Source organism: Tenrec ecaudatus, chromosome 17 (assembly GCF_050624435.1).
Source record: "Tenrec ecaudatus isolate mTenEca1 chromosome 17, mTenEca1.hap1, whole genome shotgun sequence".
Taxonomy (NCBI): domain Eukaryota; kingdom Metazoa; phylum Chordata; class Mammalia; order Afrosoricida; family Tenrecidae; genus Tenrec; species Tenrec ecaudatus.
The window spans coordinates 23,351,878-23,371,119 of NC_134546.1; the positions used below are offsets into that span (position 1 = coordinate 23,351,878).

The window sequence follows — 19,242 nt, forward strand, 5'->3', positions numbered from 1 at the left end:
AAAGATAGCAAAATATTAACAATTATTTCTGGTTGTGAGACTGCAATTCTTAATAATTTTTAGTTTATTTCTAATAATTATGTATTAGTTTTATACTCAGAAAACTTTATTTGAAAAATTCATTCCGTAGTAATTTTGAAATTTCTATAGTCTGTAAAACAAAGAATAAATTCTACAGTACTCAAAAATATTTTTAAATTATGGGAAATCATTAATATGCAAGAGTTTAATTTCCACACATACAGGTGGATAAGGTTTAATCAGAAAGGCAGTAACATTTTATCTCAATTCTTGAGTATAAAAAATTGGCATTTAATAAATTAAAAAGGCAAATCTTTAAATAAATGTGGTGCAAGGCATCTAGAAGTTGTGCTATTCCGACTTGTCACTGAAGATATAAACGCTCTCCAATGCAATGTAGACACCCAGTGTTGGGCTGAAATAGTTAAGACTCCAGTACATGAGTGGTGGTCCAAATAATTAACAAAACAAAACAAGCCACAGATTTGTTTGCCAAAGTAAACAGGATTGTTCTATGCTAAAAGGAAGAAAGTAATACAACACCATACCATTATTTTAGTTGGAAGAGCCGCACCAAAAATCTTAAAATTAAAAAAAAATTGTAGAATTATAAGAAAATCCAGTGTGTTTTATCTGTTGCTGCTGTTAATGATTTCTTGCTAAATACTCAAGTAAAAGCATCAAATCTCAAGACGCACTGCATATGCATAGCAGTTCTGGTCTGCAGTGAGCGGAAAACACTAAAACATTTCTTCAATGTTTCCTCATTTGCAGACTATTGCCTCTCAAGCATGATCTTGGAAAGTATGGAACTACATTATATTCTTTTACCAATCTCCAATCATGAATTTATATCCCATTACAATATAGTATTTGACACAAAGCGGTGTCACACATTAAAAAGGCAAACTATGTAATTTTAAATGCTACTTTATAATTATATAATGCTAATTTCTGTGATTAAAAGACATCACATAAATATGTAAAATATAAAATATATCCTAAAATATTTTTTTACAGAATAGCGTGGGTTACCTTTTAACATAAAAATTCTGAGATGGAATAAAATTTTTTAAAAACCATTTTCATATATAGCACAGAGCAATAAGTTTAAATCAGACTATTTTGAGTTGTGTAGCCCTTTATTAGCAACTAAAATAGAAGGTATCTGTTGTACAACATGGGTAATAATCGACTGTAACTGGAGGTTTATTATATTCTAATACAGATCACTTATAAATGCAATTTTTTATTAAAAAGCTTCCACCCTTTGTTTGTGTACAATTTGCAAAACTATTCTGAAAGCGGAATATATGTGCACAAGTCTGCAAAGAGTGCAAATTTAGGATATGGTAAATGCTTTGAAAGTTACGTTCAACAAACGGCCACAACTGGGCTTTTACACTGCCGTATTTTTGACCCAAATATTTTGATGCCAGCCTTCCTTGCACTGCCCTAAACAACAAAGCATTTTTCAAATGAGTTGAAATTAAGGAAGGACTACACCTACTAGAAAAGAAGAGAAGAAAGTTGTATTAGTTTGAGGTTTCAGAATTCCTCCAAACCAAGAAGAGTGTCTTTGTAAGGGCTGGGCTGGGACCGGACAGGTATGAGTATGTGCGGGGGCTGCCCCTGAGGAGTCAAAGCTTCAGTGGACTGTGAGTGCTCCAGCTGCGTAACTCACTGAACTGTCTTGCCAGCTTCTACACTGGCTGGACTGGGCATAATTCAGAAAGGAAAAGCTCATATTCATTCCATTCTTCTGCAGCTCCGTGATAGCCTAGAAAAAGAACATCTTGGTTAGATTACAAACAAAAGCAAGCACTCTTAAATGTGCTAGGGATCTAAATGTCTACTTCACTGATGACACCTAGATCTCTTGTTACTTTTTACTCATCTGTTTCCTGAATTTCTCGTATTAAAAAGAAACTGAAAATTCCCCGTATGATTCTTCCACAGAAATTCTCTTAATCTGGTTTCCTGATCGCTGCCAGCCATCTTCTACTCTACCTCTCACTGAGTTGTTTAATAGAGCCAGGTTAAAATAAAATACCTCCAAATCAAATATTGGACATTTTGTCTCATTTGATATGTGGGACCTTTTTGTCTGATTTTTAAATGCATGTGAATTATGACCCAGATCTAGGGATAAAAGCAAATTTTGGTTTCACTGCCCTTGAGTGTATTCTAACTCACAGCAACCCAGCAAGCCAGGGTTAGAACTGCCCCTTTGGACTTACAAGAGTGTAAATCTTTATAGTAGGAGAAAGCCTCATCTAGGTACAAATATGCTTGACATAATTGATGTACAGGACGTTATAAGAGCTGTAAGAGTCCCCAATAAAATTATTTTTGAAGAGAAGAAATACAAAGAGCCTAATCTTTCTCCCGTGGTTTCAAACTACTGAACTTGCAGTTAACAACCCAATGCTTAAAAGAGTAATATAGATAAATACATTTTAAATTTCAGAAATCGGTTCAAGTCTGTGACTGACTTTCTTTCCAGGTAATTAGTATTACGTATGACAAAATCTTCCCGAAACTTCCACACAATATGCTATCCTTCACATCAGAATGAAATAGCACCAACTTTCAGGATCATAACCTAGACTATAAAGGACGATACTGACTTCACCATTCTCTCTCCCCAACCAAATGAGCCCGCTTCCTTCTCTCATTGTTATACACAGATTTCTCTTTTTTCTTTGAAAGTCTCACATTGTAACTCAAAATATTGTTTATGACAGGAAATATATTCCTTTCTCAAATCCAGCTGACCAAAAAATCTGCTTCTTCAAATAAATGATTAACATTTTTGTATAAAGAGAAAAATATCTTGCTTTATGAGTTAAAAACTTCTAATGTTCAAGTGATAAAGCAACAATAAAATAAAGTTCAAGTATTAAATGTTAACATTTGTCCTTCATACAGTGTAGTACACTAAATAAATAAATAATAAGACCCTATCTCTTGAAAGGTCAATTTGGTTGTAAAATAATACACTAGAATTGGTTGAGAGTAAAGAGAAAATATGACTCTCTATTCTAAAGAACTCTACTGACCTATATTATTCTAATAACAAATAACTTTCTAAAAATAATCAAAATAATAGAAATTATATTATCTTAAAAGGTACATTCAACCAGGAATAGCAGGGCACCACTATTAATAGCACTTAAGATATTTTTTCCATCACAGGATCAAATATAAAAGTCAAGAATTTATAAGGATACTCACATTTAATAACACCCCAATGGGATGTCTTCCACATATTGTATTATGGTATTTCTTCAAGTAATTGCTAAAAGATACAGGGTCTAATTGTTCTATAATACTCATGCCCTACAACAACAAAAAGAAGGACAAGACAGAAAAGGGTTACAAAATATTATTTACTAATTTTATTTTTAAAAGTTATTTAGAGATAGACATAACTTTTCAATTAAGGAAAAGCAAAGAAAATAGGTTTCATAAACTGTGACACACCAAATTCATTCATCAAAGGTAATCTTAAATATTCAGCTCTCAATAATGCTTATGCTTCGTAAAAAAGCTTTGAATCCCAATTTACTTTTCTCTGACTTCCTGTTATGTTTCTATTATCATCTTACCAGTTGTCATTTAGTCTAAAATTACTACACTTTCTACTATTTCATTTTTCCTGACATGATGTTCAAAGTAAAACTTTCATACAAATATTCATATGAAACCTAAAATTAAATGTTTTTACTTATTGCTGTTTTTCTCTTTATCTATATTTCTCCCCATCATTGACATGGATAATGAAGTGTATTGTAATTTAACTACTTGCATAATGTCTACTTAAATTAGCAACAGCATTTAAACATTTCAAAATTACCAGTAATTATCAAAGTGCAATATAATACCACAAATTCAAAGGACATTAACATACTTTCAATTATTCTACGGTTAATTGAATATTGGCAAAGGCTTAAGAAATATGTCTATTATAAAAAGTTTTAAAAACATTAAAGGTTTTTATTTTATTATTCTTTAAATAAGAACACATGATTTTCAAGATTTTAATTCAGAATCAAAATTCTAAATTCAATAATGACCTGGATACTCCAACCACTGTACCCTCAAATGCATGTCAAACCATATATTTGTAATTTCCTTAATACATAGCAACTTTAAATCATCAGAATCAACCAGCAAACCAGAAATTCCTTACCTTGTTTGTTATTCCAAATAAACACTTAGATTGGTACCCTCAGTGAGAAATGTAAAAGGTGGCTTAACTAGGTGCTTAACTGTTCTACTGTGTGTGGCTCTATTTTTGTCCTTTGTGTTTTAATAAAATAAGTGCCTGTGGTAAACAAATGTACACTATAATAAAAGTTCTAAACTATGATAGGAATCAACAGGAGACAAGCAAATTTTACAGCAACAGCTTGAAAATTTGATTTTACAAAAAAAAAAAAAGAAAATTTGATTTTACAAAGAATCTTTTATCTTCAGAATATATAAGTCCTCATAAACATTATCACACTGTCTTACAACATATATCTGAAAGATGGGCATATACCTGTATAGTCAAGTTTTCATAAAATAAACTCAGATTTAATCCTAATTTTCCCAAGTGCCTTCAAAACAACAAACTCTAAGTAGACTTTCACAAAACCTGTCATTTTAAGTTTCACATTCACTAATTCTAACTCCATGAATTAAAATATGGCAGTTAAAACCACCTTGGAACTAAAAAGTACATGTTTCCATGTGTAGTGAAAAGGCTACCCTTGTGATACCTGGTTTCTCTTCTGGGTTCCATCGGCACGTAAAATTTCCCATATAATTTTAAATAGCCCCCATGTGTCTATTCTGACTGTACTACACACTAGTGTACAAAACACAAAGTTCTTGGCATTTGGGGAGCTTTAAAAACTCAACCAAGAAAAACAAATAAGTAAGTAGATAAACTGAGTAATAACAGACTGCATCAAAAAATCCTTTCGTCAAAGATTTTAGCAGCAATTGTACAACTGTGCTTGATCTAACTGAATTCTGGATTGTTGTAATGCCTGTAAAAGCGCCTAATAAAATGATTTTTTAAGTGTTATCAAAATAAAATATTTAAAGAGCCTATTGAACTTACTATTTCCTGTGGAAGAAAACATTTCTCACCTATAGACTTCTAAGGATTAAAACCCAGATATTGAGTTTACTTTTACTTTATCTAGAATATCATTTTTTTTCTCTTATAAAATTTAATAAGTGACTTGTGTTATTCAAATCTTAGTAAATCAGTTACACTAAAATGAAACTATTATTCTTCGCTGATAAAAATGCAGGTACTGGTACTACATTTTTGTTGTTACTGCTACTTGTCATCAAGTTGGCTCAGCTCTGACTCATGTGGTCGGTAGACTAAAGAATGAAAGGTTGACTGATCCGGTGCTGGCTTCACGATCATTGGTATTCTTGCCTATATTGTTGTGACCATTATATGTGTATTTTCACTAAATTCCAACCTAAGGAGCTTATTTCCTTGCATTATATCAGGTAATAATCTATTGTAATTCGGTTTTCACGGGTTAATTTTCAGAAGTAGATGATAAGGCCTTTCTTCCTCCACAGCCAGCATTATCAATGCTCAGTTGATTTCCCTGTTAACCAATATAATTCAGATGTACAGAAAGTCATCAGAAGAATAAAGCAAACCCAAAAAACCTTGCCACTAAATTTCTAATCCCAGGTCCTCTTTCCCATTGACTACACAAGGAGTTGCAGTAGTGTTGATCCCAACTCATGGGGATCCCCATGGGGGTCAGAATCGCAGAGTGATGAACAGTTTTCAATGGGTGATGAGCTGGAAGTAGACTGCCAGATTTCTGCCAGAGCAGAGCTGGGCATCCCTGAAATTCTAACCTTGCAGACAAGATCAGACCTGTTCAGACTGGTATGGCCAAATTTCTGACCTTTCAGTTAGCAGTCAAGTTTGTTAACCATTTATAGCAGTGACTCCTGTTTTATTACAATAGAAAGAGTCATTCTAACAATTCTTTCAACACCATCACATAACACAAATATTTATACACACAATGAGCAAAACAAATGTTAAGGCTTCTGAATGAAGTCCTACTTAATAATCATAAACTGAATTTGAAGTTCTAGTATTAAATCAAAAGCCATTCTTAACAAAGTTACTATAATTCAAAATCAATGTGATTTTAAAATGCAGAGTTAAAGAAAACTAATGATATTTGTGAAAAGAAATCCTCAAGAATTCAAACTAACTAAGAAACTTTTCTATACAAAAATATATGAGCTTTCAATAGGCTTGTGGAAAAATTCCATTATCTTTGAATTTCATTTTACCATGAGCTTTCTGAAGTTGTTAGACCTTTACACTTAGATTTAAGCATCAAAAGGTTATCAATCACAACCTAGGTTTCTGAGAAACTTAATCACCTCAGTAAGTGCTCCTCAAACTGAGTTAATTCCTCCTCCGGTGGGGGAATCGATCAGTGTTCTAACTCTAGATAATAAGTAAATGTGTGATCACAAGTCCCATGTGGCAATCCTAAATCGAATAAGCAGTGTTTTTGCTTTTGAACAGGCAGTTTTAACTGACAGATCTGCAGAATCAGGACTGATGAAGACAACACAGATGAGTGGACATCTAATCTTTTAAAATGAATGTTCATCTACTTATAATGAAAGTTATTTAATCAGCAATTCATTACAGAATTACTTTGTTTCTAAGACTCTGTAGATATAATAGGTTTGGTTTTTCATTTCGCTAATGAAATGCATGCTCAATGGTTGAGTCTTTGTAAATTTTGTGGGGCTATGATGGATTTTGTGAAATATTATGCCTCAACCCACATATGTCCCGATGAAATATGGTGGTAGAACAGGTGAGATGAAGCATGGGGGAAAAATCCCCTTGACTATTACCTAATCCAAAAGAACAAACTCTCCCAAGACTAGAGGAAATTATAAATATACTTGTAAGCTTTATCTTGCTAAACAGAGGCCCCCCAAAAAAGGGTTTAAATAACCATTCCTCATACAATTATCTTCTCAACATAGCAGTATATTGCCAACTAACTTACTTCTGTTTGAAGTACTAATGTAACTGCCAACACGTACTATGAATGTGGGGGCTGGGGGATCTCTCTAAAAACCCGGAAATGGAAAACATTAAGTTGTACTTATATATACCACAGTTAATTTAAAAGTTAACATATTACGCAGAAGCTAAATGTTTCCTAAGGTGACAAATACAAAAAGTAGCAAAACCGTTTGAGAGACCTTTAAGTATTAAAAACCAGAATCATGTATTTGAATTACTACAGCAAAATTGATAACCTAAATGTTATGAATCCATTGAAACTCTTGTTCTTTTTAAGATGGACATTTCTGTCAGAGTGATGGGTATACAGTTAAAGAGTGAGGAAAGAAAATAGTCTGTCTCTTTAAGAGATACTAAAACTAAATGCTATAGTGAAAGAAATTTTCTCTTTTTTTAACATGCTAAGTCTGGGTATGTTTATTCAAGATTTTGACAAAAATGATTCTCAAAGTAATATAAATGTAGACGCTTAAAAAGCCCAAATGTTAAACTTCAAGAAAAATTTGAGTTCAGTTTGGCGTTATTAAGTCAAAAGTTGATCCGATTCTACAAATCATAAATACAAGTACCCTTCTTATATTTATTATATTTTCCAAGAGAGGCTACCAACATAGTTTTTTATTTTTCGGAAATGTTTTGAATCACTTTAACATGGTTTAACATCTTTAAATTCTAAGACTTGTACGCATCCTGATTACCATTAGAATGAAAAATATTAATCCAGAAGTGACAACTTTTCCTTACAGAATTCCAATGAACAGATGTAGAAATAATTGAATAGGAAATCACCATTAGAACACCACAGTAATTATCACAAGCAATATTTACCAATGGATATACGAAAGTGAGTGCAAAGAATTTTAGGCAGAAATAAAATATTTGCATAGTCCTAAAATATCTCACTACCAAATATATAGTAGTTACAGTGGGGAACATAAGAATTTATCATAGAGAATCCTAGCAGACACCACCTTAGCCTAGGAATCAAGGTTAACAACATCAAAATACATCGCAATACCATGGGCACCTCCTACTAGGTTACACTGTGGCTGACACTACAGAGACATGACAACTAAATGCAATGTGTGACGCTGGAACAGTAATTCGTGGGAAGAACAATAAAATCTCTAAAAGTTTCTACTGTAGCTAATATTAGAGCAAGATTAATTCCATAATTATGACAAATTTTCAATGGTGCGTAAGATGTTAGCATAAGGGGAGCCTGGGTAAAAGTTACAGAGGAATGCGGTACTATTTTTATAACTCTTCTGTAGTCTAAAATTATGTCCAAAGTTGTAAAATAACTGTTTAGACATACACATACACACAAATATATGTCTATCTTTGCCTTATGTGTCTGTGTATACATAAAGACAAATCAAGATTCATGGAAAATGGCATTTTGGGCACTTGGTAAGTCAAACGCCAGTGTTCTATTCTGTATCAGTCATCATCTCACTGGTTTATGTAACTAAGCTTTTACTGTTTAGCTTCAATTATAACTTAATTTTCACAGAAAAAATTTCTTTAACGTTCCTTTAAGTCAAAGATAAAAACTCTAGAATAAGATTATCACTACATATTTTAAAATCACTCACCCCAACTATAAAACCTAACCAGTATTTTTACTAAATTTCTTCTCAACATACAATGTGCTTGTATCAGTCTGGCTTTGTTTATAGAGGGAGGAGATAACTGATAGATTTATTATGTATAGGCTTGGCAGTCTAAAAAATTATCACTTGAAAACTCATTAAGAAATAGCTGTTTTTCCAATAACAGATACTGTACACTAAAACTCACCTCAGATGTAAAAAGTAAGTTATTTACACAATCTTTTCTCTAGAACAGCATTAGCACGACTTAGCAAGCCCAACTACCATGCTTCACACTCCTTCCATAAATTTGGTTCTACGAAGATTGTTGATAATGGCAATAAACATCTTTTTATAAAACAGGCAGTTCTCTCTGTGCAATTTACAATAGGGAAATAGAGTTAATAATCAAATATACCCTAAAAAAAAGAAAATATTTTCCCACTCTAGCTATGGCTGATTCAATCCCTGAGCATGAACCCCCCCTTTACCCTCATTGTTTTCGTCTCCAAACTGAGTTGAAATCTGCTCACTGGGACCTGGAAAGTGAAACTGATTGTAGATGGAAAATGGTCTTACCAAACAGATCACCTGTATTTTACTGAGTTATTTCTACTAACTGTGGCCACAGTTTATCATCTGCCACATTGCTTTCTCTATAGAAGCAGCAGTAGTAAAAGGAAAATTTGGTTTAAAAAGCCATTTTAAAGCGTATCTTTATCTAAAATATGGTAAAAAGCAAGAGAAAGGTTCACAAACGTTGTCATCCCTGCATCAGTGCACACTGATGTTCCACTAGTGCCACGAAAACAGAAGTGTATATACAAAAAGGGAGAGAAACAGCTCACCGCAGGGACTCACGACACATTGCAATGTACTCAAGTGGTGAAAAGATACAAATTCATCAGAATTGCCGTAATTCCTGGCTGTCAATATGGTCTCTTGAAACTATATTAAACATGACTACAAAATATTCAAAGAAGGTAGAGAATGATAGTCTATTTATGAACTGCAAATAACACACCAAACAGAGACCCATGAAGGCTAAAGTCCAAGCTGCAATTTACACATGAAGTGTATGTGGGAAGCAGTCATAATGTACAAAAAATTGACAAGTAATCCAGCTGTTTAAAAAAAAACAAAAACAGAACCTGTTTGTCTCCGATCATATCAGTCTCATCTGGTATGTTTCTGATAAACCTGTTACATGAAGTAGTTCCCTCCTGCTTGACAGCAGCTTGCAAATATCCATACATTTCCTAGGGAAGGAGTAACCTTCCTTGGCAATAACTCCGTAGTTTCCTACTACATTCATTGGTCTGAAAACAATTCATTACTGCAATGTTTTTCCAAGTCCTTTGCCAGACTTTGCAGTGTGAGAAGCAAAGGAAAAGTGGAATGTATAGCTTCCAGTCATCCACAGCCATCTCAAAAGAGGGTTATTAACCAAAATCCAGAGTTCTTTGGTCAAGTGAGTAACAGGCTTTGGTTCTAAACCCCTTCATAACCCCTTTTTTCCCAATGTTTCCAAGGTGGCCTGGATCTGACAAGCAGCCTCTTTTCTGGCCTGTCGGACAGATTCCTGGCCCTCCGTTTCGATGGAACCCAGCTCCAAAAGTCCCTTGGTTAGCATCTCGTCTAGAAGCCAATAGGCTTTGTCTGTCTTTTTTCCTACAAAGTCTTCCACTTCATGCTCAGGATACTGGACCTTCTCCTGCACATTTATGATTTTTCTAATACTTGGAGGAGGACCTTCATCTGAAGATAAACTCTCTTCAGCATGACTAATACTTTGATCTTGGTTCCTGGGAGGTTCGTTAATGGTATTATCATACAGTTGAGGCTCAGCACTATATGGGACTTGGGAATCCAAAAGATCTGAATTTTCATTGTTCATCGTCCCTGAAGATTCATACTGATAGACACTGCAAGGAGAGCTGTGCCGGTTCACACCCTGACCCAACTGATTGTAGGAGTACAAAGACTCCTTGGACTGCTGAGGTGTTGGTGAAGGAGTAGGGTGAGGAGAGCCGCTGTTAGGCCATGATGAAGTACTGTCAGTCATGTAGCGATTGCCAGGTGGGGCTCAGGGTGTGGCGGAGGGCCAGGGGTAGTGGGTTCCCATTGCATAAGCACCAGGAGAAGCCCAGGCATCCTCTTGTGGTCACACACTTGGTCCTGATTGTGAAACACTACGATTACCATCCCCTTAAGAATAATGAGGCAGGGTCATTCCAGGCTTCTGTGAAGTAGGATATCCTGGTATCTGCCCACTACGAGGGGATCCTTCAGTTTGGCAGTCCTGCTGGGGATAGAACCAACAAGAGACTGGGCTGGGGCTGTTGCCAAGTGAACGATACGTGCTTGGCACTTCTGTGGAGTAGCTGGTCTGACTATATCCAGGTGCATAATAACTCCCAGAATATGACGCAGTATATGAATTCGGACTGTGGCCTTGTATCTCTGGTCTTACAGGATATGTACTTGGGTAAGGAGCTCTAGTCCGGGCAGTTGAATTCCAATAGTTAACCTAAATGTTATGAATTCATTGAAACTCTTGTTCTTTTTAAGATGGACATTTCTGTCAGAGTGATGGGTATACAGTTAAAGAGTGAGGAAAGAAAATAGTCTGTCTCTTTAAGAGATACTAAAACTAAATGCTATAGTGAAAGAAATTTTCTTAAAAAGAAAAAAAATCCTATAAGCAGTAGTACTAAGGAGCAATATACTAACAATTAGCTATCATTACCAATAATGACTGAAAACCTACAACCAGTAGTAGTTATTGGTCAAAGTTCAAGAGAAAAATGAATGAGTATACAAATATGGATAACTTTCATTTTGAAAAAAATAAAAGAAAGAAAAAGTTGAAATTCATAGTCAATGAAGTCAGTCACTAGGATGAACAGCACCTGATAACGAAAGCTCTAGAGAACTAATTTCCCTTTGGTTAAAAGCGAAACTTCATGGCTACTTTTTACATTTTCAAACCGAAGTTTGGCCTGGCTTGGCTGATTTTCAGGCAGCTGCCTGATTCAGTTCTGACTCATGGCAATCCTGTGCAGGGTAACAGATAGCCAAACCCTCCTGCAGAGCTCCGGGTGGGTCTCAATCACTAACCTTGCAATTAGCAGTCCAATATGCTTACCTGACAGTGTCATACCTGATTAAAGTACATAAATTATTTTTAAAAGAGCCTAATGGTAAGCAGAGAGGAATCGACAGATCCAAGATCAGTAGTTCAGAAAGTAGACAGGTGATTCTCAGCACAAATTCACGAATAAAACTACAAGTAAAGGGCATAATTAACAAAGCCATAATACCATTGATGACCTTTCCTCCACAAGAAGGAAACCCAAGCAAATATACTGATCTGTTCTTCTCAGGCCTCTTACCTGAGTGAATAATACAACCACAACACACTAACACAAAGTCAGGAGTTATCTTGACACACCTTACAAATTCGAATTCTGCATTGAAATTGTTTCAATATATGGAAAACAACTATGTCGGTCTCTTCTTCCACCATCGCTATCTCAATTCACTTTCTAAAATATAATTTTTCATCTGGTTTATCACCTAATTCATACTTATATTAATCTCCTCTAGCTTCTCTCCAATCTATATTCTATCCTGCAATCATATGATCTATACAAACACAATCTGACTTTATTATTTCCTAAATTCAAACAACCTATTAGTGGTTATGTGTTAACTTCAAGGTCAGCAGTTCACAACCAGCTACTCCTAGGAAGAAAGATTAAAGTTAGAGTTTTGGGAGCCACAGAGGCAGTTCTGCCCTGCCCATAGGGAAGCCTTGAGTCAGAACTGACTCCATAGCATTAAGTTTGGGTTTTGTTTGTTTTGGTTAGTTTCTCGAGTTTCATCTCTCACCACACCCCTAAACATTCACCCATTAATTCATATATCCATTCATTCAATGTGAGAAAGTAAAGGCCACTCCAAAGGCATTGGGTGTAAAATCAATAAAGCCAGTGTTCTCATGAAAATTAAAGAACAACTGTGCACCAACTGTGGTTGTTCAAATAATGAGAACCTGTTACGGGGACTCTTGCTCAGAGTTACTGAGACTCTTGCTCATAGTTACTGGGACTCTTGCTCATAGTTACTGGGATTCTTGCTCATAGTTACTGGGACTCTTGCTCATAGTTACTGGGATTCTTGCTCATAGTTACTGGGACTCTTGCTCATAGTTACTGGGATTCTTGCTCATAGTTACTGGGATTCTTGCTCATAGTTACTGAGACTCTTGCTCAGAGTTACTGAGACTCTTGCTCAGAGTTACTGAGACTCTTGCTCAGAGTTACGGGGACTCTTGCTCAGAGTTACTGGGATTCTTGCGCATAGTTACTGGGATTCTTGCTCATAGTTACTGGGATTCTTGCTCATAGTTACTGGGATTCTTGCTCATAGTTACTGGGATTCTTGCGCATAGTTACTGGGACTCTTGCGCATAGTTACTGGGACTCTTGCTCAGAGTTACTGGGATTCTTGCGCATAGTTACTGGGATTCTTGCTCATAGTTACTGGGACTCTTGCTCATAGTTACTGGGATTCTTGCGCATAGTTACTGGGATTCTTCCTCATAGTGAAGGAGAAAGATGAGGAAATCTGCTCCTGTTAAGATTTACAGCCTGAACACCCTAGACAGGGTGGCTGAGTCAAAATCCATTCAATGGCAGGGTTTTGTGCTGTTTACCAGGATTCATCTGGAGTGGTCCGAAACAATTTCACATATCAATAATCATCTTCTGTCCCCAAAACGTTTCACATCTAGGTGGCAAACTTACTTACTTCTATAACTTAATTTCATTTTACATATAAATACAAATAGTTTTTACATGATTTTAATACACAAATTTTCTAGGATAAGAACAGTGTAAATGGAATAAACTGTACTCAAAAAAAGTATTCTTACACATTAACTAAGAGATGTTTATCCTTTTAGAAAATCATTTCACCCAACAACATTACTTAGTTAGCATCAAATGAGGGCTTCAAAATTATATATATTTTTGGTTTATTAATCATATTTAAGGGCCTTCCTCTTTTTCACCACCCCTCCACTTTAACAAACATGATGTCCTTCTCCAGGAACTGGTCTCTCCTAACAATAGGTCTAAAGTGTATATGACAAAATCTTGCCATCCTTGCCTCTAAGGAGCACTCGGGCCTTCCAATTCTTCCAATACTGTCAATATTCTTCTCCAGCGCCTCATTTCAAATGCACTGATACTTCTACAGTCTTCCTTATACAATGCCTAAGTTTTCACATGCATGTGAATGATGCAGTGGAGAATACCATTGTGTGCCTGAGTCCTCGCTCTCCATTCCCTGGAGAATGGCATGTTTGCTACAATGGAGGGGTAGCAAAAAAGAGACAGGCCCTTAATGAGATGGATTGACAGTGTCTTTATCAGTGGGCTCAGGCAAAGGAACAATTGTGTGGATGGCGCAGGACTATTGTGGCAGTTACATAATCTACTGTTTCCTTGAGCAAAGGGGTGGGGTCTAGCCTGTCAATCAGGTCACAGGCAATGAGCCCTTGATGTGGGCATGGCCTTCTCCTGAGGATTCTGGGAACTCCAGTCTTCCTCCCTGGCCTGGAAGTGGGACACACTCTCCCTGTGAGACATTCCTGTTGACAAGCCACATGGAGTTTCGCTGATGGAATCAGAACCCTAACCCTGGAAAGGCCACGTGGAGACCCACACCAGTGCTGAGATCTTATCACCGCCACTGGACCCACAAGACTTTCCACCCACTGGCCTGTGTTCTTCCTGCATTCAGCATTATGGCATGTGCTGCATTCATCTTAAGAGGAATTATAGACTGGTATCAGACTTATGGACTTGAGCTGGACTGGGCTGGGATGTTTTCTTAATATACAATTACTTTTTTATTAAGTTCTTTCTCATACACACAAGTGACTATGAATTTCTTTCTCTAGTCAACCCAGACTAACACAACTACCTACTGTTTTGTTCTGATGTGCATAGGGGTTTCTGTGGGTTGGAGGTCACTGATGGCACTGAACAACAATAATCCTGTGGACTTCAAATAGTTCATGAAAAACATTAACTTAAAAAAAAACATTAACTTTTAATTCAGTTTCCTGGGAACTTTATGTAGCTGCATATAGAAAATAAGTCTGTATTCATCCTGATGGCCTGAATACTCTGAAGAATTTCTAATATAGTTGTGCCTAGACAAAAATTTTTATGTTATTTACCTTTTCTCTTTAATATTACACTTAGGGTGTGTTTTATTGTTATTGTGTACACAGAGAAATAGGTACTAATTCTTTCATCCAAAAGGACATTTACTGAGTACCACAAAACAACAACACAAACACCCCCTGCCTTCGAGTGGACTCCAACAGGAGACAGCGGGACTGCTCCGCACGGTTTCAAGGCTGTCAACCGTTGTGGGGACAGTGCCCCACCTTTCTCCCAGCTGGTGGATTCAAAGCACCAACCTTTCAGTTAGCGGCCAGGCACTTGAACCACTGACCAAAATATAGTACATAATTAGTTAGTTTGGAGAAAAAGTGGAGCAGGGTAGACTATAAATATCAGGAGACTGGAGTACAGGAATGCAAAATTAAACAAGAAGGCCTACGTGGAAGAGAAGCACTAAGCAATGACTTAAGTGACATAAAGTACAAAATAAGTAAAAGCCCTACGCTGGTTAAGTCCTTAGCACTTAAAAAGCATTAATGAAACCATGGCGTCCCAACAGAGCCAACAGAAGGAAAGGAGAACTGAGAGAGAAGGGGACTGCCAACACCCAGGCCTTAAAGCCTATTATAAGCATGCTAGCATTCACTCTGAATAGAATGGCACCATTACATTAGGGCTTCGGGCAGAGATTGGCATGGTGTACATTAATACAACTTTAACATAATACAATAATGCTTTATTATTGACAAAATTACCAAAAGTGTATGGCTTTAAAAAATAGAAATATATTTTATCACACTTTTGAAAGGTACAAGTCCAGCCAGGGTCTTGGCTGTGTTGAGACATTCATTCCCTGTCTTTCTTTATGTATTTGCTTCTACTCTGGTCTTTTGTTCTTTTATTTTGTATGTTCCTGTTTTTTGATCTTTTACTGAAGTGAGAAGTGAATAGCTTTAAAATCCAACCTATAGCTTCAGTGCTGTCCTCTGAAGTAAATGTTTCTGGGGGAAGGGGCGCCTGTCTACGAACAGTTCAGGGAGAGGGACGTGTCTGATCAGAGCACACAGGAGCAAATGAAGAGGGAGGAAGTGAGTGGAGCACCTCCTGGCCCACCATGTCTTGAGGACGATATCCCCGCTCAGAGCAGCCAATCCATAGAGAGGACCATAGGGCCGGCCCCACTATGACACATGACATTCCTCACTTACCCATAGCCCTACGGAGGACAACACTGGAGACACAGTTTGGGAATCGCGCCCGATCTGACCCCACCACACTGAGGCAAAACAGTAAGGGTGTGCAAAAGAACAGCAAGAAGGAAAACAAGGAACTCCCTTGCGAATACCAAAACCAGACTTTGGGGCCAGGATGTGGCACCCCATTGCACTCTTACCGGAAAGCACTCCTAAAGGGCAACAAACAGTTCTGGAACTATTTAAAGGCTTTGCTTTTCTTGGTCATTGATTTTTGTTGTTGTTGTTCTGTTTTCTTTTGTTGCTTTGTTTTGCTCTGTCTTGTCTTTGTGCATATTTATTACCTCTGCAGGTCTATCTAGCTAAGATAGGAGGGATAAACAACCTGGAGGAGAAAACAAACAGTTCCAAAGGGACATAGGAAAGGGGGAGGTGGGAAAGGAAGTGGTGTTGACCCAGGGACAAGGGAACAAGTGATCTAAAATCGGTGGCAAGGAGGGTCTAAGACCTGGTAGGGCTTGATAAAGGGCAATGTAACCAGAGGAATTACTGAAACCCAAATGAAGGCTGAGTATGACAGTCAGACAAGAGGGAAGTCAAAGGAAATAGAGTAAAGAACTAGGAGGCAAAGGGCCTTTATAGAGATCTAAATACAGGAATATACATATATAAACATTTAATATATGATAATGGGAAATAGACCTATGTGCATATATTTATAGGTTTAGTATTAAGGCAGCAGATGGACACTGGGCCTCAACTCAATTATTCCCTCAATGCAAGAACACTTTGTTCTATTAAATTGGCATTCCATGATGCTCACCTTCCTGACATGATCTCTGAAGACAAAGCAGGTGCATAAGCAAATGCGGTGAAGAAAGCTGATAGTGCCCAGCTATCAAAAGATAGAGTATCTGGTGTCTTAAAGGCTTGAAGATAAACAAGTGGCTGTCTAGGTGAGAAGCAACAAAGCCCACATGGAAGAAGCACACTAGCCTATGTGATCATGAGGTGTCAAAGGGATCAGGTATCAGGCATCAAGGAACAAAAAAATCAAATCATTGTGAATGAGGGGAGTGCGGAGTGAGGACCCAAAGCCCATCTGTAGGCAACTGGACATCCCCTTACAGAAGGGTCGCTGGAGGAGACGAGCCAGTCAGGGTGCAGTATAGCAACAATAAATCATACAACTTTCCTCTAGTTCTTTAATGCTTCCTCCCCCTATCATGATCCAAGTTCTACCTTACAAATCTAGCTGGACCAGAGGATGCACACTGGTACAGATAGGAACTGGAAACACAGGAAATTCAGGACAGATGAACCCCTCAGAACCAGTGGTGAGAATGGCGATACCAGGAGCATGGAGGGAAGGTAGAATAGAAAGGGGGAATTGATCACAAGGATCTGCATATAACCCCCTCGCTAGTGGACAAACAACAGGAATGTGGGTAAAGGGAGATGTGGGACAGTCTAAGAGACAAAATAATAATTTATAAATTATCAAGGGTGCCTGAAGGAGGGGAGCAAAGAGGGAGGGGAAAAAATGAGGAGCTGCTATCAAGGGCTCCAGTAGAAAGCAAATGTTTTGAGAATGAGGATGGCAACAAATGTGCTTGACACAACGGATGGATGTATGGATTGTGGTAAGAGTTGTACAAGCCCCCAATAAAATGATTTTTAAAAATCCAACCTATAGGGACCTGCCCTCTTTAACATAACAAAAGAGTTGGGTTTACAAGGTGGATCACAGAGGTGCAAGGACCAGGAATCAACAAGGTGATACAACTCAAGCCATAACACTGACATCCTTCAAATTAATTTTAAAAAAACATTCACTATATTATCTTTTGACTTATCCACTATACTATGAAGTCTAAAATCTCATTCTTGGAATCATTTAAATCGAATATGGCTTCTGTTGTGCATGTTGCATCCTAGTGCCTGATTCCTCTTTACCAATGGACCTGTGAAATCTATCATATAAACTGCTTCCAGTGTTGAAACATGCAGAAGAAACACACAAGGTAGTCCTTTTCAGTCCAAAAGAGATCACCGGGAGGTCAAGAGAAAATCACAAGCAATGAGTGAATCTAAAGCTCATTAGCTAATGAGGCTTTAAAATAATTATCATCCAGGTTTAAGGGAAATAATCTGGACATTGGCCATCTTCTTTGGATTCTAGAAGGTCCCTGGGTATTAGCCCTGCTATCCAGGCCCACTGGGACAGTGATTTCAGTCCCCTCAGCCCTGAGATGTCTTCTGGTCAACTCTGAGCAGCAGCCCTAGTCTCCAGGCTCACATCCATGGCAGCCCTGCCCTCTGGACGCAAACTCCAGGGGCAGTGTCTTCCCCCTTTCAGACCAAGAGAGATGGTAAGCTCTACCTTCTAAAATTGGAGAAGTGTTGCCCATGCTACTTCTGACAGTCCTGCTGGTCATCAAATTGCTGAGCATTGCTTCACTCTTCTTTTAGAGACAATGAAACTTTACAACCAAGTAGTTGCCTGACTCAAATCCAACCAAATTCCAGAAAGCAGACGGTTTTCCTTTATTTCATCCTGTCTCTGTCCTTTTCATTCTAGGCTGCTAAGATTTATGCTGAGGTTGTGGAATGACTCTGTCACAAGCCTACCCTCTTAGTGGTCACACAGTCACACGCGTTCTTAGTTTTTACAGTGATGTGGTAAAACTACTTAAGTGCTAGTTCATTACCTAAAAGCTCTTAATTCTCACAAATCAAACATAATTCAGGCATGTTCTTGGTCATTTTATAATAGGAGCCACCTTTTCTCCAGTGTCCAATAACATGTTCACCCGAGCACATTGAACATGTCCACGTTTTTATTGACATTCTGTTCATTACTACAGAAGTGTACCCCACAGGCTCTCAATTCTTGCTTTTTTATATCACCCAAAATGTCTATAATCCTACCAACAGCCTCTTTTTATTTACGTATACATCAACATTCTTCTAGCTTCTACCCATCACCAAATTTCAAAGCCCGTTCCACATATTAGGAATTTGCGATATGACACCCAAATATTTTGGAGCCAAATTTTGGTTTAGTTACTTGGTGCTGCGGTAACATAAATACCAAAAATGGCAGCTTTAAGAAAGACACATGTACAGTC

General features: G+C 37.2%; 1 protein-coding gene and 1 pseudogene across 1 annotated transcript in view; both read right to left on the bottom strand.

Moving 5' to 3' along the window:
* Positions 1–1,062: 1,062 nt before the first annotated feature.
* The window catches only part of MEMO1 (mediator of cell motility 1), a 115,124-nt gene continuing 96,944 nt past the window's right edge, over positions 1,063–19,242 (bottom strand). The window contains exons 8-9 of the mRNA XM_075535342.1: positions 3,259–3,363; positions 1,063–1,801 (exon numbers count right to left, since the gene is read on the bottom strand). Of these exons, the coding sequence (XP_075391457.1) occupies positions 1,670–1,801; positions 3,259–3,363 (237 nt within the window). The 3' untranslated portion in view covers positions 1,063–1,669. The remainder of the gene's footprint in view (positions 1,802–3,258; positions 3,364–19,242) is intronic.
* Positions 9,846–11,312, bottom strand: LOC142430736 (BAG family molecular chaperone regulator 4 pseudogene; annotated as a pseudogene).